The following is a 27,984-nucleotide window of genomic DNA, read 5'->3' on the forward strand; positions in this document are numbered from 1 at the left end:
CTTTCGGTCAAACCCTCCTCTCTAACATAAGCCCAACTGAACCCCCGACCTGAATTGGGATTGTATCTCAGTTCAGCCAAATTCCTTTTTTTTTTTTTTTAAATGAAACCTAACAGCCCCTTCAAGAAAGATGTACATGGTTCTAGAATATAGTTGTTTTAATTCAGTCCCGCAAGTGCCCCAATAACTTTTTTTTTTGGGGGGGGCGGATTTATTTTCACATGCAAAAAATTAGTGATTAATAAATATTAATATTATTACCATGAAAAGAAATATTTAATTATATATTACTTTGGTGCTTCTCTTGTGTCAGCGCTAAAGGATGTAACACCATCTATGTACAGTTGTAGTGTCCCATCTTCCGTGTTATTTCCGTCTCTTCCTCCATGTTAGACGTGTTTCATATGTGAGCGGCAGCTGAGCTCCCGCTGCCTCCAATGTCACACAAATACAGCCGTGTTGACAATGGGAACATCCTCCAAGGATCCGCCGTTCCCACAGACACTTCCAGGCTGCAACGTGGAATCAGAGCACTCCATATGGACTACGCCAAGATGGAGACTCCCTTTACAGAAACTCCACCCTCTTATGTCACATGACATAAATGTGCCAGTATATAAACTATGTAAAGGTGGGGGAAGGCACACATATCTGAATAGAAGGATCACCTCTTACAAGACAGTTTTTACAAAAAACAAAACCTTTTTTTTATTGAATTTGGTCTTTACTAAGACCGTTATTGTTCATTATGGTGTAAATGCACGGGTAGCCACATGCTATGCTTTTATAGAACACCAACTAGCCAAACCGCTGGGGTCATACGCCTAGGTTCTGCGAACCTGGAAATATAAGGTTTGGTGGAGAGACCTCTATAATATAATCTCAGGAGGAAGAGACACCAGAGCGGACGTTTCCAGGGGCTGTACACAGAGGGAACGAGGCTGGTGTAGTAGTGGTTAGGGGGGCGGCTTTTGCAGCTTTCTGGTGTAATGAGAAACATTTATAAATGGAAATCCCTGGGTTCAGACACAGAGAGGTAAAACCATTGCCCCTTCCTCTATATCCTGGAGGAGAACGGATCTAGAACTCACTGAGAATAGCATACGTTGTACCAGTTCAGTATAAGTCGGAAAACCGGCAGACATGCTCATCAACGATAAAAGTCGGAACGGAAGCAACAAGTGATCACTGTACATGTCCTACAAGCAGCAATGAACGTTTGTATTTAACCACAATCCTTGTTGGAGGTGTCCACTGTCGCCCTCTACAAGTCTTTCACGGATGGGGGTAACATGGAAGTTCGATATGCACCTGGTAAGGGAGTATGTCCCAAACGCTGTAATCTCTACCCATCCCCCAAAGCGCTTGCCTCACCAGCAGGACAAAAAGTAAATGGAGAGAGGCTCCGCACAGTTCTCTCTCACAAAGATGGAGGGGCAACAGCAGCTCTGAATCAGGATGTGTGGAGCCGACAGGGCGATGGGGCTTGGAATTGCAGATGGGCGCGCCAGCCAATGCCCCATTCTCTACCCAGGAAGCTGTGGTCAGTACTCAGCAGTGTACTCGGTCCCATGTAAACCGCGGCACAGCAACGTGAACTCCTTCACCATGTCTCTTATCCGCCGCTTGTTGACACGTTCCCTGTATGGAGTATAACAGATTAGTATAAGATACCGCGGTTATGAATTCTTGTTCCTCGCTGCATAAACCATCACACATATGCCCCGCTATCAGTTATTATTCTCGCTCGATCTCCTGACCCACCTCAGGATGTGTTGTGCAAAGTTATCTTTCTGTTCCTTCGTCACACGTGGCGACGGGAACCCGTCCTCCTGCATAGCCTCCTTCAGCCAGACCGCCAGGTAGGAGAAGCAGTTCTTATTCATAGAGAAGAGGATATCTGCAAAGGGCTCCATCAGATTACGTGATGCCTGCCCCCCAATTCCCTGCAGACAGACAGAGGTGTTATTCAAACCTTACAAGAAACCAGTATGGTCATCGGGGTTACTCAGAGGTGACAAGTACAACACCAGTGTGACCACTGGACAATCTCAGCAAAATAATAAATACAATCACAGGCAGCAGAGGAGACATAAAGGAAATATTTTTTACATAAATAAGTCCCTTCTGGGTGTAAAACAAATATGTTCGTACAGGTTGCAATTTCCATTAAAAAAAAAAAAAAGTTCTAAAATACCCATTCCAATCACTGCAGACTACCTGGATGGTTATACAGATCTGTTAGTCTCATGAATTCACAAAGTTCTTTTAAAGTACAATAAAAGAGGGAAAGTTAACTTTCTTTTGAGATACATACATGTGGCAACTGATTGACAAACTCCTTATTTCATATTTAAATCTCTGCAAACATATTTCTCTTAACTTGCTTGTATTTGTTGAACAAACTGGTGTAAGCTTGGGCTGCTGTCACATGAGCATTTTGTGGCCATTTTGAAGTTTTGGCCACTGCAAAGATCTGATAGTAACACCAAGCTTCTCATGTAACAGGGAACATTGTGTGCCCCGATTTGCCTGACTGAGAATAAGGAAACATTCTAAAACGCAGACGTGACACCAGCCTAAGAGGCATAAAACTTTTAGCCAATATTGGCTGCAGAAACGATGTATCCTCACCTCCAGTGTACCTTGAACAAGCAGCTTGCCATCCTGATGAATTACTTGTCCTACGGGAGCAAGTTCTCCACATCTCGGTAAAAACTCCATCTGTGATCAAACATTTATCAATCAACCCAACCTGTGATGAAGTCAATGAGACTGAAAGAATTCATAATTTACTGTTATAGGCAAAGGCATAATAGTGGTATTTTTACCTAGAATACCCTCAACTGTCAGCTACATAATGTTATAACCCAATAAAACTACAAAGCAAGTCTGAGAAATCTCAATGAAACTTGGGCAAATGTCAGTGCAGCAGCATTGTGAGCTCAAAGATACAAATAAGCACTTAATTATGAATCACCTTACCAGTTAGTGGCAACATGTTAGTCAGTAGACAAAACTAGGATCAGCTTAATACCAGAAAACATCAACTGAATATAAACACCTTACAAAGCTCAACGCATTTCGCAGATCCTGCACCTGACATGCACTGGAGAATGTGCCTGGATGTCCCAAAACCAAATTGGGAGAGAATTAGCCTTTAAAATGATACTTTCACCCCAAACTGAATATCTTAAGTGAAACCCAGTCCCCAAGAGTTACTCTGGTGTTTAGGCCCTTCGACACCTTCCATACGCCCATTGCTGGACCTTAAAAGTTATATTCAGTCTTACTGTTTTCTACTACTAGATTGATCATACATTTAAAGCTGGCAGAATCCTCTGCCACCGAAAGGACAATATTCTCTCCAGCTAGGGGTCTGATTGTTGGTTTGGGACCAATAAGCACACACAGTAAAAATGAGCCAGCAACACCCTCTTTAAATGGCTCTACTATCTCTCTCCTTAGACGGACACATACTCACAAAAAAACCACAGCTGGACTTGACGGTGGTTGGTTCTGGGAACTTCAAAGAGAGCACGCCTGCATTAAACACAAGAGATTGCAACCAATCAACCACTGTATCAATTGTCCTTTGTATTAACACTTCTAATAAACTGTTTTGTGTCTTCTGAAACAAGTAGTAACCGAAACAAGTGGTACAACTTATTAAAGGTGAACACATTTTCTACATGTAACTGAGGCATTAATTTTGTAGACTGAAAAGCTATTTATGCAGAATGCAGGCTGACAGGTCTCTGGTGATATCACAGAGGCATATATCTGCTCACAACTCTCTATGTGAAATGCGTTAGCTTCACACAAGTGTCTCAATTCTTGTTGGACAGTGTCTCGATATTGTGACATTAAAATACAGAGACGTTTAAGATATAAAGCACAACTTATCAAAATTGTGTGTCAATTATACTCATGTTTGAGAACAAAGCAATGACTAAGGGAAACAATATAGCATTCCTTCTACATGTAGGTGCATTACCTGACAGTTGCAATCAGTCCAGTGACCCCTTGTAATTGGTACATCGAGCACCATTGCTGCCCCAGATTATCGCCCCAATTACCGGCTAAGTGCAGGAAATGTTTAAGTCTATACATTGAAGAACGGGATTTCAGCAGTGACAGGAGGTACAGATATTTTGCCATGGGTGAGGGGCAGGGCTTTCGTTAAAGACACACTTCAAATGTATCACTTGCAGATACCAGATAGTGGACGTACGTATATAAAAGAATCTTCAGACATATGGATTACATCTTATTAATGAAAGCTTCCTTACATCTAATGAGGGTATAAGGAATATGTTGCTGTATTTTCACAAATCAGTTGGGGGTCTTGTAGATACCAGGGCACAGGGCAACGTCAAGATGCAATTCAACCATTGCAATAAACACACAAAACAAAGTATTTTAGGAGGAAAACTGAAAATTCTACATGATTTATGGGGGGTCATAAGATAGAATGGATCAGGAAGGGACACATTTTTTAGGTGTATTCACAAACCCCATGAGGCAGTTCCAAAGACGGTAAGTTGGTGTGTATTATTTACAGTTTATGAATAAGCCTTCATTTTAAAATGTTCTAAGCTTAAAGGACACAGTATTGTAAATATTGTCAGATGTAATCACGTGTCACCTTACCACACTGAAAAACCGCTTTAACATCCAGCTCGCTGGACAAGAAGAGGCACGGCTTGCGTTTCAGGGCCTGTGAAGTGTAACAGACACAGAAATAAACACATTTTGTGTGCAGTTTCAGGTACCCTCCTTCAGTCACTTACCTGCCCCCAGGCCGTAGTGGAGCTGTAGCGATCCCAGTTGGCGGCTGGGAAATGACGCGTTTTCCTTCAGAACCACCGGTGTTAACAGTAAAAGTGTTTATGCTGCTTTTGCTAAAGAGTCCAGTAACCATTATCCGTTTCCTACACAGTGGCGGCAGCCGTTCTGTGGCCTGAATCAATATATACCTGTAAATTCACTAGGCGTTTGTGACATCAATGAGGAAAGCGTCAGTGGCGCCGTTCTAGGGAACTGATTGGCTCAACCCACAAAACGGCCGCTTTCACGGTGAACAAGGTCCACTTTAAAGACATTTAACTTCATGGCTAGGAATCACCTGTATGGGCATGTAGTCCATTATCATTGTTATATCGTGTAGAAAGGTTATTGTACCACGATGCAAAATCACTCTCACAGTATATGTAACGACTGTATGAAAGGAGTATCGGAAGCGGTTTACATGTCAAGAATCAAGGTCAACACAGCTTACTCTAAAGCACCAATATTACAACCATAGTAGATGGTCTTAAATCCTTTCACTACCCAAGTTAAAGGCACAATAACCACTTTTTCTGTGAGTCTACCATAAATATTAGGTGCTCTACCCATTGTCTCACGTCTGCATCTCCTTTGTTAATCTTGTATGTACTTGTTCTGCTTTTATGTGCAATCTGTATTTTGTGTGATTTGACTTTCCGGCGCTGCGCCGTTATTGCGGCACCTTTAAAATAAACAAATATGGCGATACCAAGAGGTGACCGTAGAACACGTTCACGTGGCAGGACTTTAGCCAGCATCTAGATTCATAATTCTGTTGGTGGGGCTTACCGTTCACTACAGGTTCACTACAGTGCCATTGTTTTTGTCTCTGTCATAGTCATGTAAATTGTATATGTGAAAACACTAACAATAAAACATGGAAGCATTTCCTACTGACGGAGGTGGACAAACTGAGAAACCCAAAAATGGGAGGGAGAAGGGAAAATGTAGCTAGATCCTGCTAAGTTTGTCTTAGAAACCAGGATAACATAAAAGTAATACATGTAACCCCTGTACTAGCACAATTAAGAAAACATTTTTGAAGACCAGCATCAAAACCAGCGTTGAAGCTCCATCGTGTAGGACCTTTTCTCCGAATCCATGGATTGTCCTGTCTCACACCTTTATGTTACAATGACAGCCCATGGATCTCTATTCCCAATCATTAACTTCTACAAACCCTGAACCAATGTTTGTATTTAGGACTCATGGTAGAATATGTTTCCCATCTCTTCATAGAGGAACAGAACATGGATTAAATGTACACAGTGTCATTTCTACAGATACAATGTAACAAAAACCTTTTCTCCACAACAGCCTTTTCCATCTTTACGTTGAACATACATGACCCAGTGATGGTGACATGACTGCAATAAGACGCAGAGAATACAACGCTGAAACAATAGGACATTTGCAAATTATAATACGATGAAGATCGAGGCGTCCATCTTGTACTTGAGCTTCCAGAATATTGAGCCACAATCACCCCATAAAATTAAGGGCAGATTCTTCGTTAAAGTCTGGTCTGAGAGCGAAACCTACAGTGTGAGAATTGGGCGATGATCCTAATTCCTAACTAGCCCCTATGAAAACTGTCCCAGCTCTTTAAACCCACAGAACGTGTCAGATTTATGGTTCTGCTTTCCGTAAGGCCATCTCAAAGAAACACGAGGTGCAAAACTTGATGGAGAAAGGCTACGGAACTAAAATAAATTATAGCCAGAAAAAGAAGGGGGAGAGAACAGAAAGCCAAATTGAATCAAATAAGGAAGAAATAAATTGAAGGAGGAAGAGAGAGAGAAAGAAAAGTGAATGAAATAAAACCCAAAACACACCTGTGCCAGGAGTTGCATAAATGAATCAACAATATCAGGATGGTCCCTGGGTCCTAAAAATATAATAAAGATGTAACTTAAGAGAAAATTATACAAACAGCAACTTAATCTCATATAAGTCATGTGATACAGAAAGAATTAACAGGGGAAGGTGGGAGGGGGGACGGGGGAGGAAGGAGTGAGGTGCAGGGGATAAAAGACATGAACAACTTGAAATTAGTCAAAGAAACAAAATCATGAGACTTGAAGAACCCAAAAACAGAACGAACAAATTAAAAAGAAAGATGCCTTTGACCCTGACCATCCCGCACACTCAGACATCGGTGATGGAATGCGGAAGGGGGACGACATTGTGCCAGAGCCAGTTTTTAATGAGTGCTGGTCCCCCATAGAGGTCTGAGAGATGGGGAGCCTTCGGAATAAGCCACAGACACCCCGAGATGTCCCCATACTGCTGTACTCCCTATGTAACATGTTATGTGAGGAGCTGGTACCATTTTTACTCTCATCGCGTGTCCCGATTACTCGCCTGTGCCAAACGGCTTGTCCGGTAACACAGGCTCTTACAGGCTTTAATGATTGTTTTAACTAAAGGTGAAATTGTACAGAGCAAATAGAAAACCAGTATGGTGGAAAGCAGAGAGGGAATCGCAGTTTCTACAAAAAACAAACCTGATTTAAGCCATATCCTAAAATCTTATCAGTGCCAAGCGGTGTAGATTCTGTACTGTCCACACCAGAACACAATTGTTTCCGGACTTTAAAGGTCCTTCTACTATTTTGTGTCTGACTGGACCATTATAACAGTGCTGAGCAGCTAACAGGAAGTAGAACTATATATGATCCAGCAACCACAAAGTGACATCTTCCACAGACATTCAAACATAAGCCTGGAATAAAGCTGGAGTCTAATGTAACAATGTGAATACTATAGTATACAATTATAGTATGTAATGGAGAGAGCACCGTGGTAGATGCTGCTACATTCTATGTACTATTCTGACAATAAAATTAACTACACTGATATTTCATGCGCATTAGAACATTGTAATTAATGCAATGCAATATAATTCAAACTTTTTTCCTAAAGTATTTTACTAGTAGAAGCCACAAACCAGCCTGACAGACAATACTAAGCGTATGTGTACGACCTGTATTCTACAACATGTTCTGCACCCAGATGCAGAGATTTAGTTGTATTCACTGTTTGGCCCCAATGCATTTTGGTTTAATGAAGTTACACAATTTCAGCTATATCTGATTTAAACACAAAAATATTAGAACGTATGGTTCTTGCAAAAATCACAAGTGGGCAACTACGCCAGGTACAAATGGAGAGGCTCAGCAAATTGTAATGTACAATACACTGAGCTCTGATTGGTAGAAAGCTTCAACCAATCAGATACATGAGATGTGGTGGAAAAATATTTCGGAATTTTTCCCATCAGTCTCTCATTGATTGAAGCTTTTAACCAATCAGAGTTCAGAGGGGAGTCCATATAAGAGACTCAACTTTTGCATGAAAACGAAGTATAAGGGATTCAAGCGGCTACGCAAAGATGAAGGGTAAGTAATTTGGGGTTAAATAATAAAGATGAATATTTTGTTTTATTTTATGTTATTAATTATTTCAGTGTTCCTGTCTTAGATAACTTGTAGCTCTCCACTAGAAGTAGTAATACTAACTAGTAGTTACACTAAAGAACTGGGGGCAGATATTGTACCCTATCCGGGATGATTTTCCCCATTCCTCTCCTCCACCAGTTGGATAGAGACCCCAGCACTAGGCTGGGAGCAGTTTCATTTCACCGCATGACACAAGGGGGCAGCGTACTCATAGCAGACAATTTAGCTGGTTACTGCAGCTAAGGGATAAGAGGGAGGGGGGCCGTAAGGGGCTACCTCTGTGATACAATACATTGTACGATGACAGGACAGTGGACAGACCTGTATCCACGTTGACTTCATTGTTACAGTTATACCAAATGTGAGATATTTAAATGGGAAGTAGAAACTTAATTTACACAAAAGCCCAGTGTCCAGTATAGAAGCATATCACATGTTTAATGGATAATTTTAGTCTTCAGAGCGTTAAAGTGATTAAAATGTGAAGATGGGGGGGATAAAGGATGGCTCAGCGACTCCTTAACTATATCACCGGCATCCACCATCAGTGTAACGCGATTATGATACTATGGAAAACTGAGGCTGCTTTTATTTTAGGTGTCACAATGGTTTAGTTTATACTTCTATTTTTAAGTGCACATATTAATGCTCTTCCTCTATAAAATACACATAGACTGAGGAAAGGCAGAGCCCGGGATTCCATCACCTCCACTTAAGGTATCAACATTTCAGGCCATTGTTGCACAGATAGAAAGGCTATGCACAAGCTAAAATATATCAGAATCGCTTATCTCTCCAAAAAGTAAACACTAATGAACTTATTACCATTAATTATATTTCCTTGACCCTGTATCCTGGCAGCAGATACTAAGAGGCTAATCCTCCTTCCAGCCAAGTCAGGACAGAATTCCCCCCCAGAAGGTACATAAGGCCCTCCCCCTTCAGGTGCCATTGTGTCCTGTCCGTCACAGGCCGAGGTCAGGTACAAGTTTATAGTTACTTTCATTTTTTACTTACTGCAGATCGATAATCTGGGATGTCAGGAGAAGGTGTATAGTATAAATATAGTTTTTGCATTTGTACCCAGAATCAGTTACAGTATGTCTGTATGACAAGCCCCAATTCACCCACATCTGCCCAGATCTGAGCATAAGGAGCCAACCACAGCCAGCTTCCTGCACCAACCTGACCAACTGTTCAGTAAAACAGCGCAAAGCAGGGACACCTGCTTCCGCAGGGCATGGCGTAAAGGCCGCCACAGGGCAGGGAGCATGGCGCAAAGGCCGCCACAGGGCAGGGCGCAAGGGCAGCCGCCCGCCGCAGGGTGCAAGGGCAGCCGCCCGTCACACAGGACAGCAGAGGGTCTCTGCCTTTCCTTGATCTGTCTTTTAGAAATCTGTAACGATTTCTAAAAGACAGAGGTGTCATTTACAGAGTCTAAAACAAACGGCTGAAAAAGGAGCGAGAGTCTTTTCTGAAACCTACACCATGAACAAACCAATACATATATTGAGTAAAGAGCCTTCCCTGGTTTATCAGACCATGGGGTGTTGGGAATGCATATGTACAAGTAAAACAAATACTCCACGTATTAATCACCACAATGACTCTACAATAGTTTTGCTAACGCAGCTGGTAACTGGAGACTCCACCACTATCAGACATCCAGGTCACTAAGAGACAAGCAGAGGACACAACCTGGTCTCTGCGCTCACGTGTCATACAGATATGAAGATTGACAGGTATAGACGGCACTTCTAAAGCACCCCAGCTTACACTCAAATACCACAATTATGAAAAGAAAACTATATATGACAGGGCATGCTTGTTCTTCATAGGACAATATTTCAGTAGCAGAGAGCACTGGGTGCAATCAATTCCAGATCCCGAGTTTCTTAAATGGGCAGCAGGAGTTTTTGCAGAACAAAGTTCCCCCACATGACATCACAATTCTGCAGCTTTCAGTCTTACCTGCAGATAATCTACGTACGTCTCAGAAAATAACATAGCATTAATCTAACTGTTTTGGAACATTATCATTATAAAGATGTAGTATCGAACTTTAGGTTAACTCTCATGGCGTCAATGTATTTTCAAGATCTTGTTCTGTACTGTCCTATACAAGGAGCCCCATGTGAGATGGTCCTGTCTTGATATAATAATGCACCAATTTACATTAAGATACATAGCACTTCCAGCATCCCACCAATATAATTCTAATATGTTCAGCGAGTTCCGGCAGGTTCCTTCGGAGCAGAGAAGAGGAGGTTGCAGAGCAGAGATCGAACCCGCCAAGGAATAACTAACCTTGCTGAAAGAGAGAGAGCGTCAACGAGGTGACCAGCAAGAAAAGGGCTTTGATTGGAGGGAAGTGAGCCGGCTCATGTGCGAAGATATGAACCATCTGTCGGAGAGTGGAACAAACACAAGCTGTATTACCAATATGCAAACTAAACGATATCCACAATGTGTCCCTTATGTGGTATGGTTTGCTGTACAATCATACAAAGTATAGTATCTATTACCCAAAATGCTTGGAGCATAGAACACCACTGGTTTGACCCGCCACTCAGTATCTATTGAGGCTCTTAATTGCCCATACAGAGGTTGGTATAACACGGGATGAACCAGGTGCCCATGGCCATCCCCATCACTTGCAAATAATAGTTATTATCAAACAGAAAATAAGTTGTGTGTCAAAATAAAATAAATGGAGTTAAAAATGCATAATTGGTCTTCCATTTAATGCTGAAAAGTGAAGTAAACAAGTAGAATCCCAAAGGCAGGACCTCAGGGATGTGACCAGGGTTTGTAAGAAATAATCAACATAAAAAGATAGATTGGCAGTCATAGAATTGATGCCGGACATAATAGGAAGCCTAGGAGGTGAATTAAGTCATTTGTGAATTTTGGGGAGGTGATAAGTCGGTGTGACTGGATCAGAAACTTCTATTCTTCCCTGGAAGTGACCCCATTCTGTACTGTTACATCCAAAAGTGTTTTGAAATCTAGTAAATACACCTGTGTAGGATTCCTATCTAGTCTTGTATCACTAAGCTGTCTGAGCGCTTCTTCCCGTATCTTGGATCACCGCCCACCCCCTTTGTCGGCTGGATTGAGGATCAATGTTGAACCAGACCTTAGTTCATTCAAAGCCGCCTTTTCGAAAATAGAAAAGGTTAATGTGGACTTTTGTTTGCTGCTTTAAATCTTCCATCATTACCTTATAAACGCACGCTATGCTGGTACGCTGTCTCTGTTAGATGTACATACCTATGTATGTGCTAATTGTGACCCGATACATTTCTTAGCATTTTCTAACATCTGAACACTTTTATACTATCTTGATATTAAGATTCATTTGTTGTATCATCGAATCGCTCTGCACAATAAAAGTTTGTAAGAATTAGTTGCCCAATACCAAAACATATTCTTACATATATTGCTTTGGATCCAATTCAACGGTGCACTACATACATATTAAGTCTGACCACATCTGTAATGGTTTTCTATTAATTTTTGAACATGTGGATTCTGGGATTATTACACATGTATGGATATGTTTTAACCTTTTAATTATTGTGAACTTGATAAACTTGGATATGTTTTATTTCTACATATATATCTGATCATTGATTGACAGGTGAAGTGTTCATCGAGAGCCACAGAAGTAATTTGTTAGTTATCTCTTGTTATGTGGTTTTACATTACCAATTTTGTGGCTGCTGGAGCCATTGAATTATTTGGAATTCAAATCGAGCACCTTTAGGTTTTTTTTGTGTTTTCTATGTACTGTCCAAATGTGGGTGGAGGGCGGGAGGGGGGAAGGGGGACCGAGGAGGAATCACTCCACCCAGTCCTAATCAATACAGCAAAATAGGATCATTGGCATTTGCTCAGTGGGGTCACTCAGTGTCCTCACCTAACCACATTGAGGTCCCTGACCTACCTCCTCCCCACGCCCAGCACCCTGATCTACACTCACCAGCCCGCTCACTCTCCCCTGACCTATGTCCCTCCCCATCCCAATCAGCCTCCCCTGACCTACCACCCTACCCCCGCTCAGACCCATGACCTACCACCCTATCCCCATGCTTCCCCTGATCTACCATCATACCCCCGCTCAGTCCCCTGAACTACCACCCTACCCCCGCTCAGTCCTCTGACCTACCTTGCTTACTCCCCTATCCTTCTACCTTACCCCTGCTCAGTCCTCTGGCCTACCGCCCTACCCCCATTTAGTCACCTGACCTACCCTTGCTCAGTCCCCTGACCTACCACCCTACCCCCGCTCAGTCACCTAACCTACCATCCTACCCCCGCTCAGTCCCCTGACCTACCACCCTACCCCCGCTCAGTCACCTAACCTACCACCCTACCCTTGCTCAGTCCCCTGACCTACCACCCTACCCCCGCTCAGTCCCCTGACCTACCATCCTACCCCCGCTCAGTCACCTAACCTACCATCCTACCCCCGCTCAGTCCCCTGACCTACCCATCGCTCAGTTATGGATAAGACAGAGGGAACATTCTATAATAAATTAGTAAGATCACCTGTGGAGCTTCTATCACCAAGATGCTCTGTGTCTCTTCAGCTGATCTCATTTAACATAGATAAAACTACCCACCTGCCGTGTGAGATCAATGGCGGAGGCCTGGGGAATCGTGCTGTACATCTGTCCCAACATCTCGCACAGCTGGGGCACCATGGGGGCAAAGTCATCCAGTAGCGTCTTCACGGACTTCTCAAATATGGCGCACACTGCCTGTGATAGAAACAGTCAAGAGGCTCAGGTGCTGGAGACACCAGGAGAAGTGAGGACAGCGATTGTTTATCTCATAGCACCCTGCACTCACCTCTACAACCTGCGCATCGTTCAGCCAGGTGCTCAGAACCTTCCTGATCAGCTGGAAAACCTGCTGCAGAACCAGCACCACCTGCAGGAGACAGAGGGCATAACAATACCATGGGGTGATAATAGTCTTTACAGTATGTGTATATATTGCTGCAGAACCAGCACCACCTGCAGGAGACACAGCGCATAACAATACTATGGGGTGATAACAGAGCTGTACAATACAATTATCTATCACTGCTTTCAAGATGATTCCCCACCTTCCAATAACTTTATGTTATATATGGTATAATAATAATGCAAATGACAGGGTAAGATTACAGTTCGGGTCAGGGGACTCACTGGATTGGGTCCCTGCACCACCGGTAACTTCTTCACCTCTGCCGCTTCCCGGTCGTCGTCATGACAACTGATGTCCAGCGTTGTGAACAGGTTGGAGAGGAGTCCGAGGATGTGGATTATCGCTAATTTATTGGAGGGATTTGGCTGCACAGAGAGGTGAGAAAACAAATTCCACAAGATGAAAAATCACCGTAACAGTAGTTACTGGTACAATGTGCCGCAGTCTTACTGGTTGCACCGTGACACATTGTATCAAGTTGTAAAAAAAATAAATATCAGAAAAAAAAAAAAAAAGAGAAATAGTGGGCGTGGTTATGCAGTAATAGTAGTAGTGGTAATTAGATGGCGTGGTTATACATTATCGGTAACGCAATAGTGGGCGTGGTTATGCGGTAGCGGTTATAGTGCTAATAGTAACATATCAGCAGCATTTTACACAAGTGTCACAAACTATAACAAACACATCTGACAGTACAACAGGAAGGAGCTGGGGGCCACATCACTGCTATAAGGTCCGCACAGTAAAGGTAAATGGAGGATGTTTCACACTCGGGGGTCCGTGAGAAAACCTTAAGTTAAATTAAAGTACAAAGCTGAATACATGGACACCTCAGTATGGTTCGAGCTCACCCGTCACATCCAGGCACATTATTATGTGCATAGTTTAGCGAGCGCCACGTACCGTTTCATCGGCCAGTTTCTCCAGCTGCTGTATGTACGGAGTGATGAGCGAGTGTAAGTTGCTGAGAATCTCCTCCACCTGCAGCGCAGACAGCAGGAACCCGAGCGCCTGCATCAGCCACATGCACTGGCTGGTCTGGAAGAGAAGATCTGGCCCTTAGAGACCCCGAAAACAGCCCAACAAGAGCGTAACCCCCTCCCCTCCCAGACAATGACTTCATGTCAGTATTACCTTGTGGATCTGTTTCAGCAGCACTTCCTGGAACGAGAGGGGGAAGGATTACACTAGGAAGCTTTCTGCTTTACATTAATCACCATATAGCAGGACTCTGAGAATGTTACAATGTTACCAGATCACTGCAGCAGGTTCACAAGAAGAGGAATGATCATTTACATTGTGACAATTTACAAGTATAATGAATAACGTAACCCGCACTGTAGATTTAAAATCTGAAATTATACGGAGCGCAATAAGGATTCTCACTAAGGTTGCATGACATATGCTTGTGATCTGCTTGTTTAATCTTTTGTTAACTTACTAGCACCTGATTGTATTGTGTCCTTTTTTCAATCTATTTTGAGTGGAAAGTTCCACTATTTAATAAAGATTAATTCTCTATCATAAAAAACAAACAAACAAGAAAAACAAACATTGTCAGTTTCATGTATTTACCAGCTCAGCTAGAAAGACCAATGAGAGGACAGCGTGACAGTTTCCCTATAATCTGGCAGCGTTTGAGTGTGATGCACATGACGAATGTGCTTCAAACGCGATGTTAATGAGCTTTAAACGTGACGACAAAGTGAAGGTTTTGTCTATCACTTTAACTAGCGTTCCTTTGAAGCACCCATGTGTGAGACGAAACAGAGCAGAGAGAAAATGACCAACTAGCTTTGCAAAATGCACTGTGCAAATTGGTGGATTCATACATGGGAAGCCAGTGATGTCACAGCAACTCAGATTACTGCATTCTAAGTTTTTTGACCTCTAGGAGAGTGCTGGGGGACTGTGAATAAATAAATGAATCCTGGAGTTTATTATACTCCCTTTTGGTTGGTTAGAACTATCAACCAATAAGATTCAAAACAGTTTAAATGATTCGCCAATCAGAGAGGAGGTTCCCAACTCCCCTTGTGATTTTTGAGTCTTTTTTTTTTTTTTTTAAAATGCTCTCCACTTAATTATTTAGAAGGTATCACTTTTTAATAAATATTTAGATTAAAAGAGAACAGAAGGAGAGTAAAATCAATAGCACTTATATAACATATAATAAACGCAGCACAAAAAAAACCCAGATAAATAAATTGAAGCTTTTTATATCCCAAAAGATTTTATCAGAAAACACACAGCTCACTAGGTTTACAATCATAGAAATGTATCTATCCTTAGTCTTTGAAAAGATGGCAAATTGTTCATTTCATGGGGTTTTTTTAACTAAAAAAATTTTGGAGAAAGAAAATCTCTCTCTTTCTTTCTATTTGGATCAGAAACAACTAATTCCCAAGTGAAGAAAGATCATTTTCTCTTACACGAATTGTGGTACAAAAGATCTTTATTTCCCGGCCTTCACAAAAATAAAAGTGTTTTTTGTCATTACACTGCGTTCCTCTGACATACAGATGTAATTACCTGCGACACCGCGACAATGTTGGCAGCATACGGAAGGAGATCATACTTGCACTCTCTGCAGATTTTCTTCAAGGTGGATACACTGGACACAGAGAGCTCAGGGTTCCCCAAAGCATGGAGGACTAAGGGTAACACTTTACTGATCATTACTGGGTGGTCTGCCAGCCATTCAGCCAATGCCCCTAATAACACACACAAAGAACATCACTTAACACCCAATATTATACTACAGTCCTTGATTTCATTAAACAGCTTAGTGTAAGATATATGGCCAACGACGACTGCCAAAACTCCAGTCTGGAGGGGTCAGTGGGTTTAACAGTCAAGTAAACAAGTAATAATATATGACCTATAAATATTAAGGTCCCATTACAGATCACTGCACGGAGAGTAATGAAATACTAAAATATCTGTAAAATGTATTTTGTAGAAGGAGCTCAATGATCTGTGATTAGAATCAATATAATATTAATGCAGTGTTTCCCAAACCCTGTCCTCAGGCAGACCTAACAGTGCAGGTTTTCCAGATGACATGTGAAATAATTATACCACCTGTGTATCTGTTACAATGTATCAGTCAGTAATGATTAGACCTGTGCTCCATCAAGGAGACATGGAAAACCTGCACTGTGAGGACTGGATTTTGGAATCTCTGCATTAATCTATTGTTCTACACCAGTCATTGCTCAAAGGATCAGAAGAACACCTCTAATTATCTACATATGGATGGCTGACCACCAACTCAATTTTACCGAACCTGTGATCATTACACCTACATCTGGCCCAGAGACTGACATTTATATAACAGTAGATGAAACAGGGATAACATCTCTATTATCTGCATATAATAAAGGATAACCTTTCACCTCTCCCACTTGCTGTGGCCAAAAGCTATTCCTTTGTGTTCCATAATATTACAAAGTATTTCACTGCTGCCTGAAACCACCAAGAATAAATTCTCACGCATGCCCTCATCCTTTCACGCCTGGATTATTGCAATCTCAACAGGACGCAGCACTATTATGTGGATTCCATGGGACGGTTGAGAAAAACGAATAAACGTGCAAAGTGAGGAAACATTGTGGAATTTATTCTGTATACAGTGAGGGAAATGATTAAATAGAATTAAACGCTACACCGTTCACTCCAATGCTCAATGTAAATATTCCACTGATTTTAGGGCACAATGGGGATTACCAATGGTGGCATTCCCTCACAAGTAAATGGTAGTACAACAAGCCGCCTATCTTCTTACCGATGGTGAACATGACGGTGTCGGCCAGCTGCACGTTATTGATGTTTATTCGTGGGAAGAGGCCGATGAGTCCAGGGACGACATCGGAATAGTTGACATCAACGGTCTCCGCGATGGACTGGAAGCCGTACAGCAAAGCTTCGGTGTGCTGGAGACAACAAAGACTGTCATCAATACACGCTCCGAAGGTCTTTCAACGTTGACCACGTAACCATTTATGCCTTAAAAAGTGTTTTCAAAATACCTTCTAGACGCAGTGTTGGAAGATTTGTTACCATAATTTATACAGCAAACCTCACTTATAATTTGGCGATAGTTTCCCTTTAAACGGACATTACAGCCCCACATCACAGTATATATTTAAAGTCTCTTATAAGTCCAGCAAATTAAAACCTCCCATAACAACATGCCGTCATCAAAACAAGTCACCGCTGTCCCGGAGACCAGGGAAACTGACCTGCCAAGACGGGGGGTGCTCCGACGAAGTCAGGAGGCGTCCAAGTTTATCATACAAGTTACTGAGAAGCTCCGCACCCAGCATTTCATACACATACATGAGCGTATCGGAGATATCCACTCTGCAAGGGAAGAAGAAACGAGGGATTGCTCCACATCCACAGATCAGGAAGCATAAAGAACCCAGTCTCCATTTCTAAAATGCTGCATACAACTTATCATCATCAGTTATTTATATAGCGCCACTGATTCCGCAGCGCTGTACAGAGAACTCACTCACATTAGTCCCTGCCCCATTGGAGCTTATCATAAAAAACATGACAAAAAGAACTTTAGTTTCCTCCGTTCCTACATGGCAGATTACCATATGTTACATAGTCCAGAGGATCGATAATACAAAATGTTGTGCAGCGGAAACAAACTATACACGGAGCAGATTACACAGCTGCACTTGAACCTTTACAGCCCGTTAGAAGAGAACCAAACACAGTGTTGGGGAATATCTTGAAGACCCTACTCTTACAGGTGAACCCATGGAGGACATAGCATCACGTCTTCTTGTTTGAACATGAATAACTATGATCAATCAAAACATAAATGAAACCGCTATGATACAAAAATCTAACAGGTCGCAACTGCAGAAGTTCTTGGATTTTAAACATAACGCAGGAAACTTTCATTTATCACTAGACCGTCTCCGTACCTGTAGATTCGGAATTGTTCTTTCTCATCCGAGGACCAAGAAGCGTATTCTTCATCTGCCGGAAACTGAGCCTTCTGGAGCAGAACCTCCACCAGCTGGAAATAGACCGGGCGGTAAATCTGCAGGTAGACCGTCTGCTTCTCTGTATCGAAGGACAGGATGTCGTCCTAGGGAGAGAGGAACTGGTAAAAGGCGAGCTGTGGATTCTGCAAACACATCCAATACCAACTTCACACACTATTATTTACACCCAGGTATATTTACAGACATTACCTTAGAAAATAAATACAATAGAGCATTTTATATCAGTCAAAACTAAAAATAGAAGCAGTAACGTTATTTCTTGGAGAGTATATGATTATCCTTTCCAGAGCCATATTAGTAGACTTATAATATAAGTGATGTTAATCTATGTATAATGCCTTTATATAATATCTGTATAAACAGTGAGTTCATCAGTGTTACTTATATATTATAAGGATTAACGCTCCGACTGATGCAAATTATTATGCATATTAGAAATCACCTATGATTTGTCTGATAGCCCTGTTTTTTTATATGGTTACTGAACTCCTCGCTGACTCATAATACCCCTTCATTAGTGCACTATCCCATATATAATACAACTTTTACAGCCTGAATAGCTTAAATTCAGACAAGTTCCAAAAACCTTCATATGTGAATTCTTCTTGTATGTCTCGGTTACATTTCTTGAATGGAGAGATCCTATCATAACCATTGCTCATATTAGAGAATCTACAATCGGCGGCAGTCCCGTGTTTCATCATGTGATACTTTCAACAAATCACGTGACAAGTGGCCGTGGCTATACATCGTGAGTCACACGTATCTATCCCCTGCGATTCTAGTAAAATAATGAGATGTAAAAGATCCCCCCTGTCTGGGGAAGACGGGCGACCGCAGACCGCATGGGCGCACCTGCAGAGTGTACCAGAACGTCAATGTCAGAGAGCTGGTGGTCTCATTGACTGGATAATGTCCGGGTATCCCAGTGCAGAACATGATCATGTTAACCAGGGCCAGGAAGCTTTGCCAGCGATCCACTTGATCCAAGAGAGCCCTGCAAGAGAATGAAAGTGACTGAGCATTCAGCTTTTGGTAAATTACTTATGACATAATGATTTGTTATTACACAGAAAGGCAGGTAAACAGACAAGTACAACTCATCAGCCAGATTATAAAACGTAGAGTCTTCTATTATATACCGCACTATGTGATACTGGTCTCTGACACTATATAATGCCTTATGTTGTCCACTTGTTTTCCATTATTCTATTCAAGCCACTCATTTAAACCTTTAAAGATTTAGGATTCTGTGCACCATTCCTCCCTGTATTCCCCATTACAGAATGAAGGTACTGTCCCCTACACTTCATTACACATGGCAGCTTTGATGAAGGGAATGGGACAGAGTGCTGGAGAGACGTATACTCCTATATGTAAACATGCTCTTATTAAGCATCAAATGTACTACTCGAATACAAGTCCAAGAGTGCGTTTACTTGTTCTCAGTGACCGCTTATTCTGGAAGCGTCTATCTCCATATAAATAGGAAACTTCTTTGGAAATAGAGGTGCTGACATCCTGGACATAAACTATGAACCTCACGATCATGGAGCGTATAAGATCAGCACAGACGAGGATCACTGAGAGAACTCTGGAATACTGTATCGAAAATAGATCTTCCGGCAATGTTACAGAATTACAATTATCCATCACTCAATAGTGTTAAGAGTGAAATTCTTTAACCTGTTAGCAAAACCACATGGTCAGAGAATCTTAAACCAAGGATGTGAAGGGAAGGATGCAGACAGCTATGAAAGAGCTCTTCTGTCCACCCAAGAACCACTGCAGTAAATCTTAATGAAAGAATGGTCAGTCCTGAATCAGACTGTGCAGTTCTAGCTCGTACAGTTTGGTGACTTCACCAATACAACACCACCCAGTGTTCACGTCACGTGACCGGAACGTACCGAGAATGGTTCTCTCCCAGCGCAACTACGATCCTGCAGATCCCATGGGAAGTCTCGATATCTCCGTTCTGTACGGCCTGGTGCAGCTGGTCTTGCAAATTGAGCGCCTCTGGGATCAGTTTCAGGAGGCTGTTCACATACCTAATGATGGAGAGAATATTTCACCAGGAAATACAAATAGGAAAGAAATCATACAACATAGATCATCATCATCTATATATTTATACAGCGCCACTAATTCCGCAGCGCTGTACAGAGAACTCATTCACATCTGTCCCTACCCTGGAGCTTACAATCTAAATCCCCTAACATACACACACACAGACCGAGAGAAACAAAGGGCAATTTAATAGAATAACTGAGTGCGGGCACATCAGATGATTATGCCAGCTTTCCCCGATCACTGCAGAAAGACGAGAAGGAAAATCATATTCTACCTTAAAAGTTTTACCAAATAATTATTTCTACAACCAAACCATGTGTGAACTACAATGTATATACTGTTAGTAAACACAATTCTATGAACAGGGACAGGTCTTGAACGGGTTTAATTTTGCAGTAGCATAACCTGAAGCTCCCGACATGGCAGTACGTCAAAATTTGTTACAGATTTATAAAGACTTTATAAAGCTATAATGACATAATCGAGTTGTCGAGTTTGTTGGAAGATTCACAGATAATTAATGATTTCCCAAATAAACAATAATGTTCTATCCAATAAAGAGAAGAAGCACAGGACACCCTATTACATACAATGTATTTTAACTGTGGTTTCGAATTTCATTTCAACTTAATCACTACAAACAATACTCTTGGCATACTCAGGCATTTAAGTGCAAACATTTATTCATGGGCTAATTATTAGATAACGGACTAGAACACGCTGCTGGGCGTGTAGACGTCACATACACAGCTGTAGGCGAAATAACAAGTGGATCGTGATGTCATGAACCGACAGTGGAAGGAGCAGATCTGTATGCCTATGTGTAGGCAGCGGGTACAATTGCAGAACCTAAATGGACTTTATAAAGGAAAATTATCCTGAAAACAATGTATAAATTGCTGGGGGTACTCCCAGCTCTGAGAGGCCATTGTTTGTTTATGAGATACAGGTATTCAGTCATTGTACATGGTAAGTTGTCCTGTTGGGGCACACTCTTTTGGGATGAATGTTGATACATCTTGACTGGGCAAGAAGAACAACCCCCCTCCCCCAATATGCCATCTCTCTAATCAGCGTTTATTTTCGTGTTATTCTTCACTATAACTTCATAAAAACTACACAATGATAATGGGTAATTATAAATCAGATGGAGAAGGCATTAATTCTCTCTATATAACCTGCAATGTCAGGGAGGAGGGGTGGCATGTCACCTAATGTTTTGTCTGAGGAACAAGCTGAAGCAGGGGTCTCTATAGCCCTTCTTGTCCTTCCTGTGACATTGCCCCCGACGTTTTTAGTATGCTCAGCTTATAGCTAACCGAGCGTTCATGCGAACAAGTCTCCCAGCAGCCACTGCTCTGGTGTCTAGGAGCTGCGATGCACCATGCATGCACCAATCCCTGCAATAACACTATCAGACATCCAGCAGTAAATAGGTTAATTACGCTACATTCCCCAGATGTGGAGGAAAATACAGCAGCTCAGAGCTGCAATTAAATCCCTTTATTATTACTGGTGTGAACAGGGGAGGGAGTGAGAGGATAAGGGGTTGCTAAGCAACTGGAGGTTTAGCAGCCAATCAGAGAGCCGGGTGCAGACACGATGGGTACCAATTCCCAGGGATGGCTGAGGCTGCTGCTAGATCACAGCACCTTCCCCCAATACCACACACCTTCATATGGTGCAATAATGCTAACGCAGGGAATAACAGGGGGGGCTAGCCAGCATGCATGTGCACTGACAGGGACCTCAGAGCAGGAACATGAGGGGGAGATCTATTCAGCCATTATACCAATATTATCTGTGCACACTGATGGGGAGGAAACAGGACAGTCACAGAATGGGGGGGGGAGTGCATGCTCTACGCAGCTATAATTTGCACTGACAGGGTCCTCCGAGCAGGGACCTGGGGGGCCGGGGATATATGCAGACATTATACGAAGACAATCTGTTCACACTGGTGGGTAGGAAGCAGAGAAGACACATAATGGGGGGGGGGGGGGGGTGCAGGGTCTATCCAGCTAACACGTCCACTGACAGGGTTAGGGTTCCATCACAATGTCTGTAATTTACAGGGAGCCCCAGGAAGGGACCCTGAGAACAGAATAAATACACAGATATACACATACACGCACACAATTTACACTACTGGCTCTTACACGTCCTTCCATGGACTTATCTGTGAGGAGTTTGTATGTTCTCCCCGTGTTCGTGTGAATTTCCTCTGGGTGCTCCAGTTATCTCCCACACTCCAAAAACATACTAGTAGGTTAATTGGCTGCTAACAAATTGACGCTAGTCTGTCTGTGTATCTGTGTGTGTGTCTGTGTATATTAGGGAATTTAGACTATAAGCTCCAAAGGGACAGGGACCGATGTGAGCGAGTTCTCTGTACAGCGCTGCAGAATAAGTGGCGCTATAGAAATAAATGATGATGATGATCTTGCAACTCTTACTTGTCTGTTGCCCTTGGACACACAACACAAAATTCTGCACTCTGTGTACGCAGCAGTACAACTTTGTATCCAGCGATGGAGAATATAAATAGCTGTTCGGTAAATATAAAATCCTGTGAAAAACCATAGATGAATAAAAAAACAGCTATGTATTTAGCAAGAGTGGCAGGAAGGAATGCATCAACCAATAGCATTGACTGAAGGTGGGAAACGTATTTACTAAATTTACCAAAATAACATCCCCCTAAATCATTGTTGCAAAACTCTGAATCTGAGCGATGACACTTTAAATGCATGAAGCATATTCTAGCTTATCACTTACAGTATATAGAAACTGAGGTCTGACTCGGCTGCCACTCAATGACTGAGAACAACTAGTTAGACATTATATTGCAGAACTGAAAAGAAGGGAAACTTGAAAGTGTTGATGAAACAGACTAACTATAAAATATAAATATATAAATAGAGAGCACCAATCTCTTCCGAGAAATGTACGTCTGATGCTATTTATATTGAATAATAGTAATTCCAGACAGAACCAGTGACGACTGCCAACTGCGTTCCAGTAACCAGGAAACATTTCATTGCACTGTAAATAGCTCCAGTTAGATGTGGTATCCAAATATTGTATTATGGAGACCTCACCTTCTGAAGGATATTGTTTAAACGGGTGTGAAGTACAAAGATAATGCCATAAAAACCTCAGATTAATATTTACAGCTTAAAGAAAAAAGGTGACGTGTGGGACATGACAAACATCTAAGCACATAGGGGGGGGGGGGGGGGTATTGTCTAAAATTTAAGTTAAACTCTATGACATGTCCAGAATGGGTGGGGTGAAGCTGGAGTTATAAACTATTGTTATACTGAAGGAGCAATGGGTGCTTAAAGACAAAAGTTAAAAAAATAATGTAAAACAAATGTAGACAGTATAGACCATAAACAAGCACAATGGCCAGAGCATATGGTGAACAAGCTTCTCCGTTCCGATAATCTATGTGTATAGAAAATTTAAAGGTAGAATTACAAAACCTTACATCATGTGGACGGTGTTTTTCTGCATGAATGGGCTCTGCGCATTAGCAAAGAAACAATTGTTTGTAAAATATATATAATCTAGAACAGTACTAGCGATTCCCGACAACTAAACTGACAATTAAACTGGTGCCTTGAGTCTGCTTTACATCTTGAAAACCTCACGACACAAAAACACATTTGGTTGCTGCCTAAAACGCCTCTCTACCACCATGCCAACAAACAGACGAGGAATGTAGAAGACAGAATCTATTGCGCCTTTTCCAAAGCGCGCACGTTTCCGAATACTATGAAGTATAAACGTAAAAGAATTAAATAAATTAACTGTAGAAAACAGCACTATTGAAGCATAAATAACAGGAGAATGAATCAATGAGGCGTGGCGTCTGACCTTTGTGCGTCAGGCTGCGAGATGGTGTTTACCAAGGCCTCCACCGCCGAGTCAAACAGTTCAGGGTTCCGCAGAGCGGAGAACGCGGCCAGTGTCAGCCCCTCGCACTCCATCAGCGGGATGCCCAGCTGCGCCCAGCTTGAAAAGCATTTCAACACTTTCTGCTTGACAAAACCCGGGGAGTCACTCTGCTGTAACAGCTGCCGCAGCAGGGGAAAGACACAGGCGCACTCTTGGGCCAGACAGCTGCGGACTTGTCCTTTGCGATAAGGCGGAAGGCGACTGGTCTGGAACTCCTCTGGCAATACAGTCAACAACTCCAGAAGTGCCAGACAGCGAGCTCCGCAATCAGCCTGCCCGACCTCTGTCTGAAACACCCTAACCATGTCCGGAACCGCATGCGGCCACGTGTCAGGCATCATGTTAAGCGCCAGAGAAGCCAATGCCACGCAGAGCCGGGTGAGCACAATCTTGGAGCCGCTGGCAAAGGCGGAGATCTGTGTAAAGAGTTGTGACTTGAGGGTCTCATACTGGTCCGAGGGTATATCCCCCCAGTAGCGGGATATCTTGATGTGGAGGGCGCTAGCCCCAAAGTACTGGATTTCTGGCACTTTGCCGCCGTTCAGAAGCTGCCAGCTGAACTGCCAAGCCTGCGGGGAAACCTGGGCCTGCATCAACCACTTCTGAGCCAGATTCTTGTTGTCTATGTTGGGATCGTAGTATAACTGGTGAAGAGCCTAGGGAAAGAGAAACGCGTAGTGAAGCAGGAAACAGTCATAACTCTAGTAATCTCTACTGAATACAGATAAGAGAGTGACAAAATACAATTTAAAACTCCCTTCAAACATGTCCCCTATCACACACACATCTATATTTGTATAAAGAGTTGAGGAACTCTTTAGAGAAATTCTTTCTATACGAATGAAATGAGACCGCACAACCCGTCAATTATAAACCAGGGTAAATACGGTGGTCAGAAGAGCCTAGCTGGAATGGGGAGGTATCTTCCAGGTTACTGCAATCCTTAAACTAAAATGGAATTCTGTTATATATACACACAGTGTGTATTATATATATTTTTTGAGGTCTTCCTGCAATTTGCATTATTCACAGGAAGTTCCACCAATATCTCAAACATCCTCAGTTCTGATAAGCAGCAGAAACATTCAGATATAAATGTGGATTTTGGTGAACTCTTATTTAAGCTACTTTGTGTATTCGGTTTAGTGGTCCTTTAAGGATTTTAAAGTCTGAAATATCTAATGCTTCCAAGAGGAGTTTTCTCTCAGACCCCACCCTGCCTGTTGTCAGATACTTTAGCTGGAGATCCTAAAAATAACCCAAGTGATCTGGCACATAGCATTAGTGTACATTGAGTAATAAGACGTATTGATTTTCCAGTGAGAGCATCTTAGCTCTCTCACTTCCCTACTCTGTTTGTATGTTCATACACACACCAGGAAGATCCTATCATCGGGGTCACCCAGCTGCTGTAGTGCCGGGAGCGCTGGGCAATGTCATGTTGTATCAGGAGACTCACTCAGCCGACAAGTGGAAACCAACAGCTGTCATCTGGGTCCTGACAGTCTGAAATACTGCAGAAATTAGAGACATACCACTGGGGACCTGCAATACCTCAGCTTGGAGACTGTAGTCAGGAGACGGCTCTTGTGTAATTGTGTGTAAATATAAATATATATATTTATATTATACACAAAATTTAAATTTATATGTTACTCTTATGTTTGCTTGTGTGATTAATGTAAATATAAACATCACAAATAATTTTCAGAACCAGTCATGGCTTAACAGCACTTGCAAGCAGCTTTGATGTTTGCGTTATATTCTTTTCCAATATTAAAATGTCAGTTATTCAATCTAAAGGTAAATATTTTGGCAGTAGTTTGTTTCTATAATGACTTTTATTGAAGAAATATCATAGAACATTAAAACTGTATGTCATTCTATGCTGACAGTTACAACTCCTGAATGCACGGAGAGCTGTGACGTTTACTGACCAATGAATAAACTGCAATATTGTAATGCAGCTGCTTTGATGAAATACGGATCTAATAGCAGAAGCTGCTTCCACAAACACGAGCCCTGCAGTGACATATGTACTAGGGTTTGAATGTGCAGAATTCTGTTTTTCATCTCTGGGCTCAGTGCTGCATCCACAGCTCACAACAAAGCCGAACGCACACAGCACTTCAAATGTGACAAGAACCCCCCCCTCTGACAGTGGCAGAGCCAGGCACAGCTGAGCACAACATCGCTCCGCAGGCTACTTCTGCAGCAATGAGATACACAGGATGATGCAAAAGCATCTAAAGAGGCATCGCTCTTATGCTTGTACCTTGTGTGCAATCCAGGCGTAAGAGGTACACATCATTGCTGTGTGATATTACAGTAACGTGCTGCTGCGACTGAGACTAGCAGAGAACCAGGGCAATGGGTCATTTATTTAAATTGTAAGCTCTTTGAGGTTGTTACTATCAAAACAAATTCCCTTGTCTGTGATCTTGTCAGGCCCTGTGTGAGCTGCTGGCATAGTATATAAACCACACAGACCCTCTGCTACACCTGTTATGACAGCCACCATAATAGAGCTGCCTGATGAACGTCACTTACTTTCTCCACATTGTCCATGGTGAAGTCCAGGCTCTGCTGCTCCGGTCTCCGCTCCATCTCTGGGTCCGGGAGGGGGCTGGTGGGGAGGTGATGGAGGGGTTCGGTGTGCCCAGAGGAGAGTGATGGTGAATCAGCACATCTCAGAGCTGCATGGATGGGACCTGCTCTCTCATCTCTGTGCAGCTGTGATGTGAAGCTCACCCAGCAGAGGGGAGGGGGCACTCACAGTCACCTCCCAGCTGATTACAGAGCATGTGAGTGTGCCTTCCTCTTCCTCACATCCGCACTCTCTTCAGGCTTGTCAGTGAGTGTGCACTCTTCTCTGCAGTAAGTCTCTCCTTAGTGGCATTCAGTCCCTTATTTCTCAGTGGATACTCAGGTCTGTGGTGAGTCTCTAATTTGTGAACACTCAACTCTGCAGTGAGTCTCTCTTTAGAGTACACTAAGCTCGCCAGATACTATTTCCCTCCTGAGAGTGCACTCAGATCTGTAGTCTCTTCTTTTTTAGTGTGCATTCAGCTCTGCAGTCACTCTCCCTCCTGAGTGTGCACTCACCTCTTCAGTCAGTCAGTTTCTAACTCCTGTGTGTGTACTCAGCTCCTTATACAGTCTCTTCCTCCTGAGTTTGCACTCAGCTTCTCAGTCAGTTTCTCCCTTCTGAGTCTGCACTCAGCTTCTCAGTCAGTGTTTTCCTCCTGAGTCTGCACTCAGCTTCTCAGTCAGTGTTTCCCTCCTGAGTGTGCACTCAGCTTCTCAGTCAGTGTTTCCCTCCTGAGTGTGCACTCAGCTTCTCAGTCAGTTTCTCCCTTCTGAGTGTGCACTCAGCTTCTCAGTCAGTTTCTCCCTTCTGAGTGTGCACTCAGCTTCTCAGTCAGTGTTTTCCTCCTGAGTCTGCACTCAGCTTCTAAGTCAGTCTCTCCCTCCTAAGTGTACACTCAGCTTCTCAGTCTCTCCCTCCTGAGTGTGCACTCAGTGTCTGGCACGGGGCTGCAGGCCGCTCTCAGTGTCCCCGGGCTGCGCCGCTCTCACCCTCAGACACCTCAGTAACGGGGTCCTGGCAGGGCTGCGGGCTGCCCGCACAGATGCCGGTGTCAAATCCA

General features: G+C 42.7%; 1 protein-coding gene across 2 annotated transcripts; it reads right to left on the reverse strand.

Moving 5' to 3' along the window:
• Positions 1-681: 681 nt before the first annotated feature.
• IPO13 (importin 13) lies at positions 682-27,950 on the reverse strand. 2 transcript variants are annotated; one of them, XM_075181659.1, is made up of 20 exons: positions 26,885-27,948; positions 24,254-24,990; positions 20,209-20,349; positions 19,154-19,295; positions 18,215-18,381; positions 17,513-17,633; positions 17,056-17,203; positions 15,801-15,982; positions 14,403-14,429; positions 14,172-14,306; positions 13,490-13,633; positions 13,149-13,229; positions 12,920-13,057; positions 10,599-10,695; positions 6,666-6,718; positions 4,654-4,720; positions 3,485-3,543; positions 2,635-2,724; positions 1,765-1,946; positions 682-1,641 (listed from the first exon to the last, which is right to left on the reverse strand). In XM_075181659.1, the coding sequence occupies exons 1-20, from the start codon at positions 26,939-26,941 to the stop codon at positions 1,545-1,547; spliced, it is 2,865 nt and encodes a 954-aa protein (XP_075037760.1). In that variant the 5' UTR covers positions 26,942-27,948; the 3' UTR covers positions 682-1,544. The 2 variants fall into 2 exon arrangements, 1 of the variants encoding a protein (XP_075037760.1); XR_012678445.1 differs by lacking the exons at positions 682-1,641; positions 1,765-1,946; positions 6,666-6,718 and having other exon boundaries at positions 2,697-2,724; positions 26,885-27,950.
• Between the last annotated feature and the right edge of the window lie 34 nt (positions 27,951-27,984).

Source organism: Mixophyes fleayi, chromosome 8 (assembly GCF_038048845.1).
Source record: "Mixophyes fleayi isolate aMixFle1 chromosome 8, aMixFle1.hap1, whole genome shotgun sequence".
Taxonomy (NCBI): Eukaryota; Metazoa; Chordata; class Amphibia; order Anura; family Limnodynastidae; genus Mixophyes; species Mixophyes fleayi.

Coding starts and splice junctions, on each gene's coding strand:
- IPO13 (XM_075181659.1), bottom strand. CDS start 26,941: ATGGAGCGGAGACCGGAGCAGCAGAGCCTGGACTTCACCATGGACAAT. Junction 13,058..13,148: donor ACGATGCGCAGGTTGTAGAG/GTGAGTGCAGGG, acceptor TTTCTATCACAG/GCAGTGTGCGCCATATTTGA. Junction 10,696..12,919: donor CCATTGATCTCACACGGCAG/GTGGGTAGTTTT, acceptor ACTCTCCGACAG/ATGGTTCATATCTTCGCACA.